The sequence below is a fragment of the Barbus barbus genome, assembly GCF_936440315.1.
Source record: "Barbus barbus genome assembly, chromosome: 47".
Taxonomy (NCBI): Eukaryota; Metazoa; Chordata; class Actinopteri; order Cypriniformes; family Cyprinidae; genus Barbus; species Barbus barbus.
The window spans coordinates 18,312,629-18,335,129 of NC_136725.1; the positions used below are offsets into that span (position 1 = coordinate 18,312,629).

Sequence of the window (22,501 nt, forward strand, 5' to 3'; positions counted from 1 at the left end):
TGTGTATAGAGCTGGAGTTGAGTAAGGTACAGCTGGTGCTATCTGAACCTCACAAACAGTCTCCAAAATCCAAAGCGCTACGCACAGCTACAGTGAGGCGGAGGAAACGGCCGCTGACGCACATGAGGCAGCAGCACCTGGATGAGGCGCTCAGCCCCGTCACCACACCTGAGGATGAGAACAGTGTCATACATCGCATCAAACACGTGGCAGGTGCAACATTAGTCAAATCTCTCCTAGCGTACCTGGGCAGTATTGTTGTTTTTGTGTTATTGATTATAATGCATGTGCTACTGCAGGATCCACACAGACCAGACACATTCCGGACCACGCATCTGAAGGCCTGGCTCTCTACAGCGTTTCCAAACTTCTGCTTATAATCAGCTCTGTGTGAGTATTCGTAGTGAGAAACCAAATCACAGGACTTGAGGACTTTAAGGATTAAAATGTGTCTCCGTTTATTTCTTAGTGACTGTATAAGTAACTCACAATTCATTACAGTCTGTTGTTCTTTGGCTTCATGTCTTTTCTCTCTCCTGTTTTCATTGCATCCTGCAGGATTTGTGTTAGGTATTCAATGTTTTTATCTGTATGAACGTGAACTTGTTTAGCTGCACTAGGATTTATGCGTTGCGTCTCATGAGCTGATCTGAGATTGTCCTCTTCTGTTCTTCAGTCTGGTGCTACTGGTCTTTTTGAACATGATGCTGTTTTATAAGCTATGGATGCTGGAATACACGGCTCAGAGTTTGACCGACTGGCAGGGTCTCAGGTCTCATGAAAGGTACAGTAATTAGACTTTTGTATGTGTTTATTTGCTATTTTTAAGAGAGAAATTGAAAAATGAAAATAGGAAAAGCCATGCATTAAGAACTTTTGCACAGAATGAAGATGAGTACATTTGTCTTGTTTTGCCTAAATATCATATTTTTTCATTTAGTACTGCCCTTCAGAAGCTACTGAAGATACTTACATGTTTTCGAGAAGACAAATTAAGTTAACTTTACCTTGATCTTCAAATTCAAAAAGTTTTCACACCCCGGCTCTTAATGCATGTTTTTTCCTTCTTGAGCATCATTGAGTGTTTGAACCTTCTGTAATAGCTGCATATGAGTCCCTCAGTTGTCCTCAGTGTGAAAAGATGGATCTAAAAATCATACAGTCATTGTTGGAAAGGGTTCAAATACACAAAAATGCTGAAAAACCAAAGAATTTGTGGCACCTGAAGGATTTTTCTGAAGAACAGCAGGTAGTTTAACTGTTCAGGACAAACAAGGGACTCATGAACAACTATCACTAAACAAAAAAAAAACACAGCTTTGGATCGTTCAGGTAACAACACAGTATTAAGAATCAAGTGGATGTAAACTTTTGAATGTGGTCATTTTTATAAATTCAACTATTATTTTCTGGACTATTTGTAAACATCTTTTATGTGAAATATCTTATTCAGGTCAGTACTAAATAAAAAATATTGATTAATAAACTGATTTTTGCAGCATATGAACTTGATTGATACTTGTGTGAGGAATGTTTTTGGCTCTGTGTGTGTTGCAGTAAACTTCCACAGACACAGATTGAATGGGCTCAACTTTTGGAATCTCAGCAGCGTTACCATGAAAACGAGCTGGAAAAATGGAGGGAAATAATAAAGTCATCTGTGCTGTTATTAGATGAGGTAAGATCAAGCACAAGTTTGAAAAATGGGGAACTTTTATAACTGCATCCTATTAATAGAGTATCAGTCAATAAGGAATAATTATGAATGGATAGTTCACCCAAAAATGACTAATTTTTATATAATTCTAAATCAATAGCCTTGCTTTCTTCAGTAGAATACAAAATGTGAAACCTGTAAGAACTTTGCTTGAAATTGTTCCATATTTTATCCTTATTAGATCTTTAAAATTAACTATTTCTTTAAGTTGCACTCATTGAAGAATTTCAAAGATGTGTTTGTGTGTTTACAGATGAGAGAGTCTCTAATGAAGCTACAGAAAGGTATTGGGTTGAGAGACTATGATTCAGACAGTGAAGAAAGGAGAAGTCGCTATCACTGACGAACAGAGTCCTGGCTCAGCCAATGTAATGAACATCTCCACATGTAAGCGACCAGATGAGCTGGGCCGGGGCATGGTAAGTGCACGGCACTGACTGAACAGCTCTCACGGTCCGGCTGCAGCGCTGTGTGGCATTTCTGACAACAGACGCTGAAGGAAACCCAGTACTGTAATTTCTCTATCTTCTCTGCGATGAAAGAGCTGAAAAAATGAAGGAATGCAGTCCCGTGATCATGGAATCACTCTGTTCACCCAGGGCTAAAACAAACGCACCAAGACAATTCAACTGTCACTTCAAAACTGACACAGACTCTCTGGTTTAAACACTCGGAAAACTTGAGCGGATGTTGGAAGTCGGCAGCATCCCTTTTTTAAACCTTTTGGAGTCTGGGACCAGATAAATACGGAGTTACTCTCAAAAAGTGTTACGTGGGCATGTGCACATTTATTTATAAAAACAAAATATGGAATTGAATGATATTATGATACACATGAAAATATATAATTTTTATGTAGAGCTGTATTTGTTGCCAGAGTTCATTTGTAACAGGCTTCCATGGAGAATCAAGGCTGGTTCCTTGATAGCTTGCGCCGTGGTGCATCAACTATATGCAACTGGTATATCCTCCCCTCTTTGGAGGAATGACTTCCTCCGATTGGTTGATTTGCAATGGCAAAAGAGCCATGGTCTCTAAGGCTCCATCTACTAAGCGTCATCGGCTGCATTCCAGTTTCCATACTACTGCACAATAAAAGTACATACTTGGAAAAGGTACATACTTTTAGTCATATAGGACACGGTTAAGCAACAAGTCTGCTTTTTCCATGTTCTGAACATTCTTGCGGACAGCTGAGCTTGCAAAACATTCATTCGCTGACTGACAGGTGATTTTTCAGTCTCCACCAGTTTAATGTGCAGAGTAAACTATAGGAAAATACTGTAAAAATACTGTCAAAACAGCTTGTTGAAGCAGCATCGGCTCAACCAATGGCCTGAGTTTGAGAGCGGGATGCAAATTTGTCTAGAAAAAAATGGTTGCTATCAAGTGGCTGAATGGGACTACGGAGGTTGTCGGGCACATTTAAAAATCAAACCGAACAGAAAAACTTGATATTTTAAAAAGAAAGTAGTCTGTTTCTATAGTCGCTCACATTTAGATTTTTACTTTGGCAATTAGGATTCAGAAGTCATAAAAGTTTTGTTCACTGGTGAAGATATGAACAAAACGTGCAAGAATCATAAACCATTTTTGGTCACAGAGCTTACTTTCTGCAATAAACCAAAAGCCAATTTTTTTTTTTGAGGTTTTAGGGTTTTTGTCATGGGAACCAGGGTGATGCAAGCTTCTGGCCTGCAAAAATATGCCATCACTTCAGTGCTCTATTATGAGAAAGAGTATGGGAATTGGGATGCAGCCATCAAGTCAACCAAACCTCTCATGCAGTGGTCAGCTACAGCAGGTCCACCCCAGCCAATAGCATCCATTCATTTGTGAATGAGTTATTGTTACATGAATGTGTTTCTGTTCTCCCTCAGGGTTCATTTATATCCTGCGGGCAGCTGTAAACAATTTCAAATTGCCAAGCTTTGAATTTAAAGCCATTCCATTATTATTATTTTTTCATATTGTATGTTGTTTTTGTGTTTTGATGCTGAACCAGCTGCTGGACGGGTGAGAGATGCACATTGGACATGTGATGTCAGAAAGTATTTAACTTTGTTTTTATTAGCGTTGTGGAGCTAGACAGACATTTATCTTGATGTGTTCTTACAGAGAGACCAGCAGTGGGTGTGTTAAGACTGAACTGTGAAAAATCCAGGTTATGCTTGAATTTACAAAGAAACTTTCACTGTCTAGAAACTTTGGCAATATAATAAAAAAATCAACCTTATGAAAATGGTCAAATTGACTAAAATCTCTTGAGGTGTCATACACAAAAACTTGTGTTTTCTCATATAAAATTCCAACACTCAAGTAGATGTTGTATTTATAGTAGGAGCTGTGATCCTAGAGTGGCCTGTATGGATATTGAGCCATGGTGCTCATGTGGACGACATGGGTTTGAGTCTAGCTAATTTCCTAATACTGTTCCCCCTTTCCTTCTCATCAAGAGTAATTTTAATTCTTAATCCTAAAAGGCCAAAAACTAGATTTCACCAGCAATTTCACAATCTAAAGTTCTGGTTTGAATATTTAAATATCAAGTGGTTTTTGTGGAATCTTTCACAAATTATACAACATAATTTGTTTGTCAGAGTCCTAGTTTCTGATTAATGTAGATTTTGGCATGGAATCAACTTGTTTTAAGTTCATTAATAAGTCCAGTTGTCTCTGGCATTGTTTAAATCAATGTATGAACTGATGTAAAGAAACAGAGCTGATGACTGTCTTAGTCCAGAACATGCGATAGATGCGAAACTTCTCAGACGCCTATGAACCAGTCCAATTTGTTCAAAACAACTGGATCTTAGATGACCATTTTGCCCTGTGAGGTCTTGTGCATGACTTTTGGAGCCTCTGCTATCCCATGTTGGCTTTAGTGGCAGACCTCTTATCCTATTTTATAGCAACAAGGCCAATTAGGAAATGTAAAAATAGCACCTGTGGGCCGTAGTGATCAACTTGCACTGTTTATGCTAAGGGGTCGGTTAACTGTTAAGAATAGATGCACACAAAGTGCATTTTTCACGATGGTTATGTTCCTAAAAATCAATCCAGAACAGGGACTACAGTTCATTCATGTATGTATTCATCCTCATTAAACCAATATGCAGTATCACATGTGCAATGTGTGTTCAAGCAGAGTGTGTAAGTACCACTGAAACTCCACATGAATCGTATGTGTGAATGTATTTTCTAGCTAAAAGACGATGCTTCATTTGGACATAACCTGCTGGTTTTGGAAGCACGGGTGATTTAGAAGGCATAATGTCTTTTGATGTCAAGCACTGGGAGGCCACAGCAATGGTGCCACATTGCTCACTGTCAGGCCCTAAAAGTATTATTTTTCAAGTTCTGCTAACAGTGTTATTTTTTACTGTAGCCTATGTGCACAGACAGGATGGTTGCTTTTCTATGGCCATGACTGTTATGGTCCAGATGGTTTGGAAATTCATATATGGTATTTTTTAAGGCCATGCCAAATCCAGGAGCAAAACACTGACATAAAAATACACCGGGTTATTCTATCTTTATTTTTCTTTCCCTGAAACATTGAAAGAAAGAAAAATGAGTATGTATTGTAATTACAACATAGAGGCTTTTTTAAAATTATTTAAAATTTTCTTTACAAAATGTATATACACACAAGTATACTGCAATGTATGTATATGTTGTGTACAGTCAGTGCACATCCTACATGCGCTGGCCGCACTGTGGGATCCCTGAGAAATAGAAAAAAACAAAAAACTATACAGTTTGTGTTGTCAAGAAATAGACGGAATGAATAAAATTATTTAAAAGAGATTTTTATTGCGTTATTACTTGCTACATTTTCTGCATTTTACCTTTTTTTTATTATTTCCTCTCAATAATATTTATACATCGAATAAAGTGGAAGACAGATAAGATAAAAAAAAAAATAAAAGATGTTAAATGGACTAAAATAACCTTTACTCTGTCATTTTATTGCTTGAATCCTGTTAGTGTTTGTCTCCACCTTGTGGCTGATCACATGCTGTACATTTTTTTTAATTAAATTTAAAACCATTAACCTATGTAAACTGTGCTATTTTTCACATTTACCCAAGTGTCAAAAGTGTCCCAGTTTACCTGAATTAACTCCAAATTAAGTCCGAAATTGGTACTCCTTTTATCCCATAATGTTTTAATGAATACTTATTTGATTGTAATTTATCCACAAAGAAGGTAAATTGCAGTAATTGCTCATTTACAGACATGCTCTACTTGGAGATCTCTAGGGCCCTTTCTTCTAAGTGCCCCAATTAATCTCAGTTTTTCATGAAGAATAATTCCTCCTAGACTCACCAGAATGACACATTTAACTAATGAACAGAACAAAGAAAGGTTGCTACAGATGTTTTCTGTGTAAAACAACAGTGAGGTAAGTAAATGTCAAATTCTTGTAATTTATGACCAGAGATGTGGAGGCAAATCAAGTGGCCAAAAATTTTACATTCTTATTTTCTCCAAATATTTTAGCCAATAACTATCTGTTAAAATTATAGTGACATTCAAACACGCCTTCTTGTGAACAGTTTTTTCGTTAAAAAACAAACAAACAAAAAAACACTGCGATGTGGTGGGGAGTTTTTACCAGGGAAAAAATCCCACAGAAAATGAAAAAAAAAAAACCTTATATTTACAAAATAAGTTCTTCTTTTCCACCTTCTAGTTTGTTTTTATGAAGGTAAAACTAAAAGCGATACGACGCGACAAACTAACACGCTATTGGTCAGTTGATAGCGGTCGCGTGCAGAGCGTCACTGCTGCTGATCTCCTCCTCTTCTAGGAAGTGAAAAAGGCGTCAAATAAGGAGGAACAAGGGAAACGCGTCCTCCTCGCATCTGTCCCTTCCCCTCATTAATGCGTTATTCACATTAATGTTTTAGTCTGTCGTGTACTGCAGCTGTATGATGTCCATTAGAGCGAGAAACAGAGAGGTCTGCGCGGACTGCAGCGCGCCTGGTAAGACAAACAAAACAAACATGAAACAAACACAAACAGACAGTGCTGATTCTGTAGGGTTTTATTCAGACAGATGTTAATAACACTAGTTTATTTTAGATTATTGTCAGGCAAACACAGTAATAATCCTTACGGATTACATGCATGAATATTGGTGCTTGAATAAAACGGATCGCGGTTAAATGATAATCCTGATATTCCCAATGGAAAATAGCGCTAACTGGTGATGTTCAGGGCCTCGGTTTTTTTTTTTTAATTTTTATAAAATAATTGATCTGCGAAGCAAAACCCCATCTTAATTTTAATAAGACAAAGGGAAGACCAGACAATATGCGGAGAGTCCAGTTTCCATCAGAATATGTAGCTGCAGTTATCATAACAGTTATTGTTATTATAAATAATATACAACATAACTTGGTTTCAGCCAAAGCTGCCATCAAATAAATAAACACATACATAAAAATAAATATAAAAGGGAAATAAATATTTATTCATAATTTAATCACTTTATATGTAGATTTCCCCACCCCCACAACCAATACCTACACATTACACACTACACACATTATATTTGTTTTAGTTTTCCGTGGCTCAATATGCAGAACTGTCTGTTTATATATATATATATATATATATATATATATATATATATATATATATATATATATATATATACACACACACACACAAATCTACAGCAATGAAACACATTATAATATACTTATTAATTATAATTTTTTATGATATTACATTTATATAACATTGTTTTGTGATACAGTAGGTCTAAATGATCTACTGCCATCTTTATTTTGGACCAGTTTGACTCTTCAGTTTAAAATGCTATTTGTTGCTCACATAAAAATGAATGTCAGTAAAAATTTGGGTTATTATGAAAAAAAAATGCATTAAATGAGTTACTGTAGATCCTTTGCTTTAATGACAAAAGCTGTGAATCCTGGTGATAATGTTCTTCAGTATTAATGGAAACAAGCACATATGGCCATTTGTACAAATGAAAGCTTATACAGTATACATTTCTCACATGCTTTGCTCAGATAAGTTTAGTAAGGGTCATTATGCGGCTAAGGAGGAAGACTGTCTAGAAAATGATGTCAGGATCTGCCTTTTGAGGGGAATTTGTTACGGTGTTGTGCAATACTTGGTGACTCACAAAGCTTTTCTTTTTCCCTCTCAGATCCTCGTTGGGCCTCGATCAATCGTGGAGTTCTGATCTGTGACGAATGCTGTAGTATTCACAGAGGCCTGGGCCGCCACAGTTCTCAGGTCCGACACCTGACCCAAACTCAGTGGCCCTCCTCACAGCTCCAGGTGAAGAGCCATACTGCATGCTCTGATGGGGAGCCGCTTAGCTTTGCATTTCCTGAGGGTCATTAAAAGGAAATGGGGCATTGTATCTCAGTTCCTCAGACAGGAATAGAACGCCGCAGTTTGCACAGCTTCCCTTATCAGCCTCTTCTTTTATTCTGTTTCTATTCTAGCTTTGTTTGTTTTGCACCACTCTGCAAGATAATGGCGTTAGACAGTACATCCAGCATCAGTAGAGCCAAACCAAAAATTAATATTAAAACATACTGCATTAGGCTAAATTCAGACCTGTGGTTAATTGCAAGAGCTGCCACAACATCCGTCTAGAGCAAGTCATGCTGCCTTCACGTGCTATCTTACAGTTTCCCAGTTGTATATACGACCAGAGAGGCCATTCATGTCCGATTTCTGGGTAGGACACTCATATTTACGATAATTCAGATAGCTCATGGAGGCAGCATCAGTTCCTGGAGGGCCACAGCTATGTAGAATTTAGCTTCAGCCTTAATTAAAAACGGGCCTCATCCAGCTAATCAAATACTTGAAGCTTATTTAAAAACTACAGGTATGTGTGGTGGAGCAGGGTTGGAACTAAACTCTGTTGCACTCACTCCCTCCAGGAGCTGAGTTTGACACCCCTGTTTTTTTCTCATTTTCTGTCGTAAAGTGAAAGTTGAGGTAAAGTTCTTGGTGTTTATCCACAGATGGTGAAGTCCCTGTACAATAATGGAGCAAATTCAATCTGGGAGCACAGTCTTCTGGATCCATCTTCCATCATGAGTGGAAAACGCAAAGCCAATCCTCAAGACAGAGTCCAGTGAGTCCCATATATCATGATATATCATGTGTAGAACCAAATGAGTCTCTCAGCATAAACATGCTCACTTTATCTTGTCTCTCAGCCCCAACAAAACAGATTTCATAAAGGCTAAATATCAAATGCTGGCGTTTGTTCATCGAATGCCGTGCCGTGAGGATGATAGTGTTACCGCCAAAGACCTCAGCAAGGTAAGAATGTAATGATATAATAATACAGGAACCTCTGAGATGAAACTGAAATTTAAACAAAGATCTATGTCTTATGTGATCTTCAAGTTCTTGAGACCAAAACCATCAAATAAACCATGAATTCACCCTTGTTTTCAGCAACTTCACTCTAGTGTTCGAACCGGCAATTTGGAAACATGTCTGAGGCTGCTGTCTTTGGGAGCACAGGCTAACTTTTTCCATCCAGTAAGTTTCAATGTTATTGCAAAATTTTCTGTTCTAGTTAATGTAATATTAAAACAACATATTAAAAACCGTATCTGTACCAACACTGAAACTTAAAAATCTGAGCATACTTGAGCCAATCAGTCTGCCAAAGGATAGATCGTAGATACTTGATCAATTTTGACCAAAGTGGTAAATATTGCATTCTGTATGACTGTATATATAGATATGAATCCACTGCTAAGGTGGAATAAGGTTTCATTGTTTTGCAGTGTTTGCTGTTTAATCAAAGCGCTCCATAGCAGGTATTAAGTTGAATTGTCCTTAACTGAATTACTCCAATGAATGCCACGTCACTTGTTTTCTTCAGGAGAAAGGAAATACTCCATTACATGTAGCTGCTAAAGCAGGCCAGCTGCTACAGGCAGAGCTGCTCACTGTGTATGGAGCAGATCCCGGAGCACCAGACAGTTCTGGGAAGACTCCTATTGACTACGCCAGGTGAGAGAGAAGCAGATCTGAGGGAGCAACAATACAGATTCAGCATTTTCAGTTATGTTTGATGTTATGCAGGGATGTGATTATTTTTTATTTATTTTTCGTATAAATACGGATTTCCGTATTTTCCGACCTCTGAGGGACGAGTTTTTTTTTCTTCTTTTTTGAGGGGGTTACTGCATGATGATGGAAATCGCACAAATGCCAATTAACTAAATAAACTGAGAAAAGATTGTTTTCTAAAACATGGACGGAATGGTCCTGAGAGCGCTGTACGAGCTCGCGGCGCCATCTACAGGACAGTTAAAAAGCGTTCAAATGATTCAAAGCGACAACTGCGAGTAGAATCAGCGCTGAAACGTGTTACTCGACCAGGTACTTTTTTATGAATGGCGGTGAGAATTTGAGATTGCTTAGTGCTGTCATAAAATTCGCAACGGTTGTGATGTAATTATGGACTGTTAGTCTGACGGGCTACATGGCTGCTGTTACAGTACTGTTTTTAGTTTCGATCATGGTTTCGATTCACTGTGTGCTAGCTGCGCTTTAATTTGCAGTTGTGAATGCAACATTCGTCATTAGAAATGTTTATAAATCTGCTTCAGTATCACAATCCTTTTGCTGCTCAAGAAACATTTCTCATTATTATCAATGTTAAAAACAGTTTTGCTGCTTAATATTTTTGTGGAAACAATACCACTCAAACATTTGTATACCATTTAAAAAAGAGAGAGAAATTAATAATTTTAGTCATCATGCATGAAGTCAGTGAAGACATTTAAAATGATTTCTATTTAATAAATGCATTAACAAATTTAATTAATATATTTGATAAATGCAAATAAATAAAAAAATAAATTCTGAAAAATAAAGTGTATCACCATTTCCACATAAAATATGAAGCAGCTAAATTGTTTTCAACATTGATAATAATCAGAAATGTTTCTTGAGTCAAATAAATTGTAATGATTTCTAAAAGAACATGTGACACTGAAAACATCACAGAAATAACATATTTTATAATATATTAAAATTGAAAACTTAAAAAAATATTCACAGTATTGCTGTTTTTTTTTGTTTTTGTTTTTTACTTTATTTTGATCAAATAAATTCAGCCTTGATGAGCAGAAGATATTTATTTCAAAATCATTAATAATTGTAATGTTTCCAAACTTTTGGCAGGTACTTTAATAATAATAACAATTCTAATAATACTTTGTTATAATATATTATTGTTATCGTGATTATTAAATGCTGCTTTTTATTTGTTACAGGACAATAGTATGTATTATTACAATATAAGACATATCTTTTAATGTGCTAAAATATATATTTTTAATAATAAGAACTGGGGGCTTGGCTTGGGGTGTAGTCAGATTTCTCTGCTTTTTTGTCTGTAGCTGATCACATGCCTGGTTCTGTTATCTGTTATGTCCCACTATAGGCAGGCAGGACACCAGGAACTTGCAGACAGACTGGTGGAGATCCAGTTTGAGTTGACAGACAGACTAGCGTTCTATCTGTGTGGAAGAAAGCCAGGTCAGTCATAAGTATCTCTCTAATAACAGTATATAGCATGTACCTCAAATACTTGAGAGCCTGAAAAGATGTTTCTTTTTTTCTCAGATCATAAAAATGGTCAACACTTTATAATTCCTCAGATAGCAGACAGGTAGGATAAGCTCCCTTTTGTATCACACCTCTCTTTATCTGTTTTTGATTATAATCCTTAATTGCATCATTTGTTTTCTTTGCTGGCTCCATTTGGATAAGAAATGTGTAAGTATGGAAACAGGACTTGTTGGTCTTGTTAGAGTAAGTTTTGATCAGATGATAACAGCTCTTATAATGTTTTATTTATTTTACATACAGCAGTCTTGACTTGTCAGAATTGGCCAAAGCAGCTAAGAAAAAGCTTCAATCGGTAAGTTGTACAAGAGTCTGCTGTTTTTGGATTTCAACCTTAATTTGTGTCCACACATTCTGGGTTGTTTATTACATTTTTATTATTACGACAACTATTTGACACCTGAGATTTGCTGTTTGTATAATAACTTTGTTGTGCTGCTCTCAGCTCAGTAATCATCAGTTTGAAGAACTAGCCATGGATGTTTATGATGAAGTTGACAGAAGAGAAACGGATGCAGGTTAGAATTCTGTCCATTTTTCTCTTAAAGTATAAACTCTGATTTTATACCAACATTTTGAATGGTGTAATTCTTCTTTTGCGGTTATAGTCTGGCTTGCGACTCAGAACCACAGCACCTTGGTAACGGACACCACAGTAGTACCATTCCTCCCTGTAAACCCTGAATATTCCTCCACTAGGAATCAGGTACATTGACAAAGATCACCTTCTAAAACGATTGAGTTTGTTTAATAATGTTTGAGTTTCCCCCTGTTCATGGTGTTTATTTTGCAGGGACGTCAGAAGCTTGCAAGGTTCAATGCACATGAGTTTGCGACGCTGGTTGTTGATATTTTAACTGATGCCAAGCGCCGTCAGCAAGGAAATTCTCCTGATAATTTTAAAGGTGATTAAAGGGGGTCTTGGGTTTTTCTTTTATCGTGGACTGTATAATGCATAAAGTTCAACTTCCACTCTTTGTTTCTGCCCAGATAATGTTGAGTTAATTCTGAAGGACATTGGGAACCGCCATGGCAGTGAAAGTCCAGAGATGGATCAGCCTGATTATGACAGCGTCGCGTCCGATGAGGATACAGAGCGAGAACCAACATCAGGAAAAGATGAGCGGACCAAGGTACATCAGGAGTTTCTCTGGGTGTACAGTAGTGTGTGTGGCATCAAATTTAACTGTGATCTCTCCTCTCAGAGCTCAGAATCTTCAGACTTGTCGGACAGCCCCATCACTGTGCAGGAGTTCATGGAAGTCAAAAGTGCCCTCACTGCCTCCGAAGCAAAGATCCAACAGCTCCTCAAGGTCAACTGCCATCTTGGTGAGGAGTTGAGACTCATGCAGAGCAAGGTAAGCAGTCAGATCACAACTCAAAACGATTTCATTTTTTGCCGTATCGCCCAGCCCTGCTCAACACTTCCACCTTTGCTGCAAATGTCTGACTCTGCTTGGTGCCTTCGTTTCAGTTGAACTCCCTCCAGAATGAGAACAGCACTCTGAAATGGCAGACTCCTAACAGTTTGGCAAGACCGCAGGACCTCCCGCATAGGGCACCTCCACGTGGCTATAGGGCCATGTCGATGTATGAGACCGGCTCGGGTCTAAGGCAATACCACCCTAGAGGAGAAGCCATCTGCCCTGACACAACCCTGACTCTTCAACCACTGCCGTCAAATGTAAGTACAAACCAAATCGAATCCAGAATTGGTTGTGGCACTCCTGTTTCATTATTTCCTTGGTTTTCACTCATTTGGTAACCCAGTGAATCATCACTTGAGGTATGCTTTGATAGTCCCTATTCTCTTTTTATACATTCATATTTAAAAAAAAAAATCCCTTTGCCCACTCAAAACATAATCTGAACCCTTTCTAGATTGGGAAGGGTCCCTCGGTGACTGCCTTCTCCTCCCTTCCCACGTTCCCCTCAACTCTGTCCTGGTCCTGGGATGAGATAACCCAAAGGGTGAAGTACCTGCTCAGTGAACAGGCTGTTGAAAAGGGCTTCTCTTCTATCTGTCCCCATTCACTCAGTGCATGAACCACAGATCTGTCCAACCAATGGACATGTTCCTCAGATGGACTACTAACGTTAAACCGTATGCACAGCGAGAGATGCCAGCCATTAACATTACTCACAACTCTGCTTGATGTGTAAAGCAGTCACTGGCTCTCTGATATCTCAGACCCAAAACATATTCTATGCAAGTATGTGAATGCAGATGCTTCTAGCTACACAAGTTTGATGTCGTCCATCGTTTTGAAATGTATCAGAATGTAATCCTTGCGTTTACATTTTACGTTTTAGCAGATGCTTTTATCTGAATCAGCTAACATTGAACGTATACATTTTATCAGTTCCTTCATAGTCGGTTGAACCCATAACCTTGGTGTTGCTTGTGCCATGCAACGGTTTGAAGAGAGTCTTATAGAGCAAGTTAAAGTTAGTTAAACTGTTAACATGTTTATACCTAGCTATTTGAATATAATAATACAGGGCAGATAAATAAGGCAGATGTTTGAAGGTAACTCTATCGCCCCCTTGAGTCTTGAGGGTTTGTTATTGGATCGGTAATGCAAGAACGTTTTTACAGAGTGTTGGCCAAGCGTCTGTGTGTGACTGCTTGCATGGAGTATGTATCTGGCTTTACTTTACAGCTCTGTTATGCTGAAGTTTTGATTCTACACCAAAAGCATGATGGTTTGCTGTGTCTTCAAGCTTTAAGCTGAGTGAGCACCAGTTGTCAGTAACAGGTAGCATCCCTTGTTTCTGTAGAAAGCTCACTATGATTCTATTCCTGTTACAGGGATCCACATTAGACGCCCAGAGCGGCATGCCAGAAAGTGACTATGATAATGCACTGAACCACGTTGAGATGGACGAATCTGGGTTTGTCTTTGCACCTCTTGTTGTTTTATAAAACATGTATTCAAATGTTTCTTTTTTTTTTGTTGACACTGAACCTCCACTTTACCCACAGGTCAATGCAGAGTAACTTTTCCAGGGCGAGCGGCTGGCTGGGCGATGGTACAGTGCCACAATCAGAAACCTCATCTGAGGGTGAGTGTGACTCATCTCTACCTTGCACAGAGGATGTCATCAGCAAAACGGAGCTGATCACTAAGAACATCCAGGAATTATTAAGAGCTGCGCAAGAGAAAAAACATGAGAGGTAAGAAAATTAGTCTGGCCTTTTTTGGGCGACAGCGTGGGTAGGTTTAGTAGCGTAAAATGGTCTTCCAGCCTCCAGTCGGAAACTCCAATGGCAATCAGCCCTGGGGACACAGTGTCTCCTTTGTCTGTTAAGCAAGGGATGGAATTGTGTCAACACAGCTGGGATATAACACATGACCAAGATGGAAGAACACACATGTAGATTCACAAATGGCTCATGCTTCACCAAGAGTTTACACCATGCAGTGTGTTCAGTATTCACATAAGTATCAGGAACAGTCATTTGGATGTAATATTCTGAACACTGAGCTTTTGTTGCTTGACTTGAGCTGGTATTGAGTCTCCGGTCAGTGTCGATCATTATGCATTCATGGGAGAACGATACCATAGGTTAGCATTTCACTCACCCAGATCTGCACTTCAGCTCTCCTTTCACAATGTAAAAAAAGTCACTGAGTTTGCTGTACTGTTCTAGGTGGTTTTTACCACCAAGAACCACTCATTTAATATGATGGATGCTTGCATCATTTTGTGATTTATTTAAGGCTGTGAGTGTGAATCAAGTTTGTTTGGATGATTAGATGCATGTTTGGTTCTGATTCTCCACATTTTTAGAATTTTTTTGTAATCATAAATTAAAAGAATAAAGTGGTAATATTTGAATCATAATTTAAATGATCCTTTATCAATTTAATAAGAAAAAAATAACATTTTTCATTGTATTTCTTTGTCGAAGCTTTGTCCTGTGTTCAGAGAGAATTCTTGTAGCAGTAACAGAAATGGCTACATTATTCCCTAAGGTAAGCCTTGAGCCAACAAGGAAATATTGACTTAAAGGGGTGGTTGATTGTGATTTCACTTTTTTAACTTTAGTTTGTGTGTAATGTTGTTGTTTGAGCGTAAACAATATCTGCAAAGTTACAACGCTGAAAATTCAGTGTAAACAGAGATTGTCTTTTTAAAATTATGGCAGTTTAATGCCTACAGTTACGGCTCATAGGGACTACAACGTGCTTCTTCCTGGGTTGGTGACATCACAAACCCTGAAATGTACATAAACCCCGCCCCCGGGAACATGCAACAAAGGGGGCAAGGCCCTGTGCGCTGCTTTAGAGAAGAGGAAGAGTTGTTGCCATGCCATCAAAACTAGGGATGCACGAAAAAATCTATTCATATATGAATCACGATTCTGTCTTCTAGAAATTCTAATGGATTCACAAGTTTCAAAATAAATATTCTAAAGCAGCGGTTCTTAATCCTGTTCCTCGCATCCCCCTGCTCTACATCTCTCTCTCTCTCTCCTGATTCAGATCATCAGCTCGTCAGCTCCATCCATGAACTGTGTTTCTATCTATACACAAAGTGTATGACTGGAACACAGTTCATGGATTCATGGAGACGAAAACAAACAAAAAACATACCATTCTGAAACGTCCTGTATAGAGCCGTGCTTTGCACAGGTTCTGCGTGATCCTCTTCACTAATATTCTCTGCGTCTCATTCGGGCTCAAACTGATAAGCAATATTGACGACGTCATTGTTTACAATGCAACACAGGAGCACATGCCGCTGAGCTGAGGGGCGTGACCTTTAGATGCGTACTGGCGGTTTAGAGAATCACAACACACCAAAAATATATATATTTTTTAAATGAAGCATTAACGTTAGACTGCACACCATAAACACAATCAAGCCTAGAAAAAAAGTGTTTACCACCCCTTTAATGAAGAATATATCTATTTATAGCCTTGTCTAATATTTTTGCATTCACAACAAGCACTAAATGGTTAATAAGGTTCTGAAATTGTCTCTCATTACAGAGGCCATCCTCTGAGACCGTTCGTGGGTCGTTGCGCCTCTTGACCTCCAGTGCCAGCCGGCTGCAGGGCGAATGTCAAAAGGCCACGCCACATGACTCCCAGCAGGTTATTCAGTGTGCCTACGACATTGCCAAGGCGGCTAAACAACTAGTTACTGTGACTACCAAAGACAGTAACTGAGTTACAGTACAAGTGAGCGCCTGTCCTCTTCAATGTTTCACCATGTATTTTTATTTGCTCTTATATTGTCCAGTATTATTGATGACCAACACAGCACAGTTTGGTTTGTATTACTGCAAATAATGAATTTGTTTTTTAACTTTATGCGTACATACACTAACATAACTTTTGGGGCACTAAGCCTTGATAATCAACACCCTGTTTTTTTTGTCCTAGCTTTATGGTGCCGTTTTTAAATGTAAACTAATATTTGTTTTGCTTCCCATGGTGCTAATTAACTGATTTGTTATGTCTGTATTGCTCCTGTTTGTGGATAAACAGAACAAGGCCTTTGCTCATTTAATACCTGCACATTTCAAATATTCCACATACAAAGTTGAAGTGAGACAAAACCGGAAATCATATATAGCTGTTATTGCTGAAATTCAGCTGGTGTATTAAGTGTTTCTTTGTCTTGAAAACCAGCTCACTCAACATGTGACCGTGATGTAGATGTCAGGACATACAATGCCTCATTTCTTGTGCAATAAATAACTTAAGCCTCGCTGCAAAATCCTACCTTACCTGTGCTGGTGTTGCCGTTGCATTAAGTATTCAGAGTGTATAGTATCATGGAGTGCTTTGGTACGTGAGCTGTTATACCTCACGTGTGTGTGTGTGTGTGTGTGAGAGAGAGAGAGAGCACGTGCGTGCTTGGGTGTCTGTTCTACACTTAAATATATAGTCCCTCACAAATGGAGACATGTCGCTCAAGATTTTACAATGTCATGTTTGTCATTGTCAATATAAGTAGTATTTTTTTTTTTTTTTTTCACTCATTGTGCCTCAATGCAATCTAGTCCAAATTTACTCCTTTTTAGTTTCTGTGCTCTTTGCGGTTAAATCCTAGGCATGTGTGTGTGAAGGTTTTCTTTCATCTGGGTCATCAGAGAATGTCAAGAGTTTATTCATAAACAACTGCAAAATGAAATCCTGTTTCTATGAATTCACTCCGCCTGATGTTTTAGGGATGCTCTTGTTAATTTGCGTGTCTAAAGGATGTGTTTATCTGTTGCCTTGTCTGAAATAATACAAATAACACAAACAATTGCCTAACGGCCACCAGCTGCTGTGTTAGTGATTCCGGTATTATGTGGTATCGCTCTGTATTATTCAGTACATGTATTATATTTATATACAAGTTATATATGTAAGCTGCTAGTTGTCAGTCATGTATGCAACTAATCTGGTGCAAGTTTGTCTGATTTCCTGCTCTAATATCTGCTGGATGTGTACACGTGCACTTACCTGCTCAGTTCAGAAGGTCATATTGGCCTTCATATGGGATATGCATCATGCACTTGATGCTGCTTCAATTAAAGTCTTGTTACTAAATATAATAAACTTTAACTGTATTCAAATCATATCCATTGTTATTTGCATTATATAATTATACTTTCCCATACTGTAGTATGACATCCAAACTTAAACTGCTCTGAATGCAAGGTGTTGTCACAAGTGTTAAGTAACTATAACTGTTTAAGTCTAAAGCTTTCCAGGAAGGGTATTTAAAATGCGGGCATGATTTATTAACGTGGCCTCACTGAACTCCTTTCGGTTTTGTTTCCTCCAGTCGGTCATTTTGTCAGTGGCTCTTCATACCTGTGCAACATTTTTTTTTTTTCTCCACAATACTACAGACTAATTACGCACGAAGCGTGCAAAAAAAAAAAAAAAAAGCCATACTATTTATATTTACAGCAATTTATATTTTATTTAGATGATGGCACTTTTGCTAGATCAGCAGTTTGCGCCGCTGCCTGACACCAACGAGATCCCTACGAAAACATTTCTGGAGACAGTTTCTCATCTGCCACCTTTTTTCGGTGAGTCGTTAACTTCTATGTGATTTCACTGTCGGAAGTTACAAAAAGTATGTGTGTTGTAACTCCTTTAAGGCCTGATTAAGCCTATAGATCAAATACATTGATTTTAAATGGAAAAATAGGGCTGGAAGCATCAGTGTAATTTTTCATATGCCATTGCGTTTTATTTTTTTATTGGACTTCTGAATGTCTAAATTGTCCAAACCTGCGTAATAAACAACAATAGGGTCATTAAATATTGAATGGACAGAACCGTTGTCTTCCAGCAGCGGGAGTTAATGGATGTTTTCGATAGTTATACCACACGGTGTCGACAAATGATCATTGTTGCTGTTAATTCCTGTTTTAACGTTTGGTGTATTTTAAAGTTTTTTTTTTTTTTTTAGGCTTGTCTAGTTATAGTTTTAGTATATTATAGTATTGGTAGTTTAGTAGAATTTTAGTATAACTGGGTGCATTTAACAGTGCATTTACACAAACAAAAAAGACCTATTTGATTCTCTACATGTTCTCTACTCCAAGTGTTTAATTAAATAATTTTTCAGATTGCCTTGGTTCCAAGGTTTTTGCACCGATTAAGGCTGACATAAATGGAAACATCACAGTAAGTCTGAGAATTATTCATGTTTTGTCAGTTTTTAAGGATCATTTCCATCAAATTCCTTTGAAGATGTATTGAGGTGTTTTCTGAATTCCTCCCAATTCTCACAAGAAAATTAAAGCTGTCTATGACTCAGATCCAGTGAAGTATGAGACTCTTCAGCAGATTCTGTTAATCGAGAAAAGCACCTATGGCTCAGAGTGGCCTAAAGTTGGAGCCACACTGGCGCTTATGTGGTTAAAGAGGTAATTTGTTCACCTAGTCACACTTTTTGCATGTCTTAATATTGTCCAAAATATAACAGCAACAATCTAATTTTTTTTTAGTATGTTTCTTCCATGTCCATATCTTTAAATTAATCTAAAATGATGACAACAAATCACGTTAATAGAAACTAGAACTGCACAATCACATTTGTATTATATTTTCTAGATGTACTCACAAAATATTTGCTTAAGTGTATTTATAAAGTGCAATCAAGAAAAAGCATGCAGATGAAAATATTTAAATATTTAGGGGTGCGTCGGGTCAAAACCAAACCAAATAGAATCTGTTACTATCAATGATACTGTCTACACTGGACATCCCATTACCTGTGTTATGTGCAGGGTTGTTTACATTAAAATGTAGCAAGAGCTTTAAGGGCTATGCTTTAAAAAAAAAAAAAAAAAAAAAAAAAACAGCCCACCTGTTCAATGTGTTCATCTTAAATTAATAGTGAGTCTTCATCATTAAGGAACAAGATATTGTAATTGTGCATATTGTTATATGTACAGTTTATGATTTTCAACTATGTTGGTCTATTCCGTAGAGGCCTGCGGTTCATTCAGATTTTACTGCAAAGTCTAGCGGATGGGGAAAGAGATGAGCAAAATCCCAATCTTATTCGCATCAATATCACTAAAGCCTATGACCAAGCCCTCAAGAGGTACCACGGCTGGATAGTCCAGAAGGTTTTCAAGGTGAGTGCTTTCTGTAGCTTTTGTGGGCATGGCAATATGGACATGTTGATTTGTTTTCCATGTTATGAGGCCTGGAAAAGTCTTGTAGAGAATTATCTTGTTAATCTATTGTCTACTGTGTATAATTTTTTTTTTAAACCCAGTTATCACAAACAATTAGAAAAGTCATTAGCTAGTGGTATGTAAAAGGTATGGCTTTTTTTAGACAGTGATTGCTTATCCAGCATTTTGTTTGGTTCTGCTGTAGGCTGCATTATTCGCTGCACCATGCCGGTCAGATTTTCTTAAAGCTTTATCCAAGGATCAAGATGTTGCAGAGGAGGATTGCTTAGCAAAAATTCGTCAGTTCTTGATAAACTTCACTGCAACTGTAGATGCCATTTATGAAATGTATTCCATAATGAATGCTGAACTGGACTACTTAGTTTGAAACATCCTACAAAAGCTCAGTTTCTGAAGTTATCTTTAATGCTGTGTGGTTTTCATACACCGTATGACATGTTTACAAGGGCCTTAAAACTGTGGGGTCACAGACTCTGTGACGACTAAGAGCTCTTGTCCTTTTGTAAAACAGTAGTTGTTTAAGCTTGTATGAATGTAGCAGCAATTTTCTAGTGTTTAGTGTGGATGAGGATGTGCTGTTTCACGACGTGAGGATGCTTTATCTTCATTGTTCAACAAAAACTCTATTCTTCAAATAAGAAATAAGGGTTGTTTTGCTTAAAGACCCAGTAGTGTTTTTTGAGTGCAATAATGCATACTATATGAACAGCTCCTTTCCTTATTGCAAGAGTCCTCAAGTCTGGACGTCAAGATCCACTTTCCTGCAGAGATTAGCTCCAAGGTTAAACACACCTACCTGCAACTTTGTAGTAATCCTGAAGACCTTAGGTGTGTTTGTCTTGAAGCGGCGCTGCACAGACCGATTGGTGTTATCGGTCTGCTCAGCGCTGCTTCAAGGCGAACACACCTGCTGATTAGCTCTGCAGGAAAGTGGAGGTCCAGAGTTGAGGACCCCCAATTTATTGTGTGCTCCCTTCCTTTCAACACCCTTCTTTGAAGCCCTAAACGCACTGCACGATTTTCGGCTATCCCAGACGAAAGATTGACATCGTGAAACAATCGATTTCTGTGATCATGGCTCCTAATCGGTGGTCCTGTGTTGTACAGTTTGAGAGGCTCAATGACGGCTGTTGTCACAGTCTTGTGAACAAAAAGATTCACTGCACAGTGTGTTTGCTGGTACGATCCATGTTTACTGGCCAACCAATAAAAATGTGACATGGCGCTAAAACATAAAACTACTTACCTCAAGCTCGTATCCCTTCCTCTTTTGCCGCTTCATAATTTTTCAGTACACAAAAAAATACAACTGCTAAAGTGTGATTTATCATGCTCTTTTTGTTTACCAGTAGTGCATGCTGATGACGTTTTGTTCTACTATATAGTAGCCTAATGTGCTTTGTAGTGTACCTGTCAATAGGTGTCCTCATCATACTGTCTACACACACGTTGTAACCATGTTTATTAGATCCGTGTCGCACAGTGTGACATGCATTAATCTTATAGGATTGCTAAAATCATGCAGTGTGTTTTGGGCTTTAGACCAGGCTTTGTAAGGCACGTTGTCTGTAGTAATTCACAGGTCAAGTTTAAATGTGTGTGCGTGTTTTGTAATTCACTTTTGTGTTTTAGTAATTAATTTAACATACAAGCATTGTATAATGCAATAGAGATTTATGCAAATTGTTTTTGTAAAGCATAAATATTTGGTATTAAACATTGTTTTGTTGGAAAAGAAAATTGTACCATTCCATTTGTATCGCCACGAAGGGGACAATCAGAGAAACACGTTACATGTTAGGAGATTGTAATCCAGTTCTTCTGGCTGCAATGCAATAGAAGATGACACACTTATGAGCAGTGTTGCCAAGTCTATGATTTCTTTCCGCAGAACTGGGCTACTTTTACACTGTTTCTGCGGGTTGCTTTTGGTCTGTGAGTTAAAGCGAACCCTCCCCCATCCCTCCAAATGCCATTTTGACCATGGTGGTACCCCCAGTAAGAGATTTTGTTCCCAGAACATGATTGGGTAGATTTGGGTACCTATTGGGATGGTTTTATTACACAGACCTGGCAACCCTATTTATGAGAAGTGCAAATTAAGCCGAATCAATATTGTAGTAAAGTTTTACAAAACTACAGACCAAAAAAAAACAATTCTGGCTGAAAAAAGGTTTGCTATATGCTAGAGCTGTGCAATTAATTGAAATACAGTTTAGTTTTCCACTTTCAATGATTAAGAAAATACAATAATCAAGGTAAAACGATTATTGTGCTCCATTCCACCCCCTTTCTAGCGTGAACTTTCACTCCTCCATAAAAGCCCAATTTCATGTGAAAATCTGTAAAAACATGTAACGTGACTTTTGCAAAATTGGACGTGCTTGATTTATTAAAGTTGATTAGATTGTTCAAGTTTTTAAAAGCGCGAAAGAGAATTTGTGCTGCTCCTCAGG

At 38.0% G+C, this 22,501-nt stretch overlaps 3 protein-coding genes across 14 annotated transcripts in view; all 3 read left to right on the forward strand.

Moving 5' to 3' along the window:
* LOC306865537 (protein Aster-B-like) overlaps positions 1–5,528 on the forward strand; it is a 29,617-nt gene extending 24,089 nt beyond the window's left edge. For 6 of the 8 annotated variants that reach the window (XM_079410214.1, XM_079410213.1, XM_079410216.1 and 3 more), the window contains 5 exons: positions 10–213; positions 300–390; positions 677–784; positions 1,558–1,678; positions 1,971–5,519. In XM_079410214.1, coding sequence (XP_079266340.1) covers positions 10–213; positions 300–390; positions 677–784; positions 1,558–1,678; positions 1,971–2,060 — 614 coding nt within the window. In that variant the 3' untranslated portion in view covers positions 2,061–5,519. Of the gene's footprint in view, positions 1–9; positions 214–299; positions 401–676; positions 785–1,557; positions 1,679–1,970 lie in introns of all 8 variants that reach the window. The other 2 variants (XR_013783872.1, XR_013783873.1) reach the window with 1 other exon arrangement.
* Positions 5,529–6,530: 1,002 nt separating this feature from the next.
* LOC306866136 (ARF GTPase-activating protein GIT2-like) lies at positions 6,531–18,410 on the forward strand. Of its 5 annotated transcripts, XM_079411188.1 has the most exons (21): positions 6,531–6,709; positions 7,905–8,038; positions 8,740–8,852; positions 8,938–9,043; positions 9,182–9,268; positions 9,618–9,748; positions 11,190–11,284; positions 11,372–11,417; positions 11,618–11,669; positions 11,820–11,892; positions 11,983–12,080; positions 12,168–12,279; positions 12,365–12,507; positions 12,580–12,732; positions 12,849–13,058; positions 13,256–13,345; positions 14,187–14,269; positions 14,361–14,552; positions 15,291–15,354; positions 16,375–16,566; positions 18,314–18,410. In XM_079411188.1, the coding sequence occupies exons 1-20, from the start codon at positions 6,655–6,657 to the stop codon at positions 16,552–16,554; spliced, it is 2,217 nt and encodes a 738-aa protein (XP_079267314.1). In that variant the 5' UTR covers positions 6,531–6,654; the 3' UTR covers positions 16,555–16,566; positions 18,314–18,410. The 5 variants fall into 5 exon arrangements, with proteins under 5 accessions (XP_079267314.1, XP_079267313.1, XP_079267315.1 ...); XM_079411187.1 differs by lacking the exon at positions 18,314–18,410 and having other exon boundaries at positions 16,375–18,255; XM_079411189.1 differs by lacking the exon at positions 18,314–18,410 and having other exon boundaries at positions 11,621–11,669; positions 16,375–18,255.
* gltpb (glycolipid transfer protein b) lies at positions 18,314–21,776 on the forward strand (the record flags this gene model as incomplete). Its single annotated transcript, XM_079411196.1, has 5 exons — positions 18,314–18,419; positions 18,965–19,023; positions 19,132–19,265; positions 19,832–19,982; positions 20,230–21,776. 5 exons carry the CDS (start codon positions 18,314–18,316, stop codon positions 20,410–20,412), a joined length of 633 nt encoding a protein of 210 aa, XP_079267322.1. The 3' UTR covers positions 20,413–21,776.
* Positions 21,777–22,501: the final 725 nt, after the last annotated feature.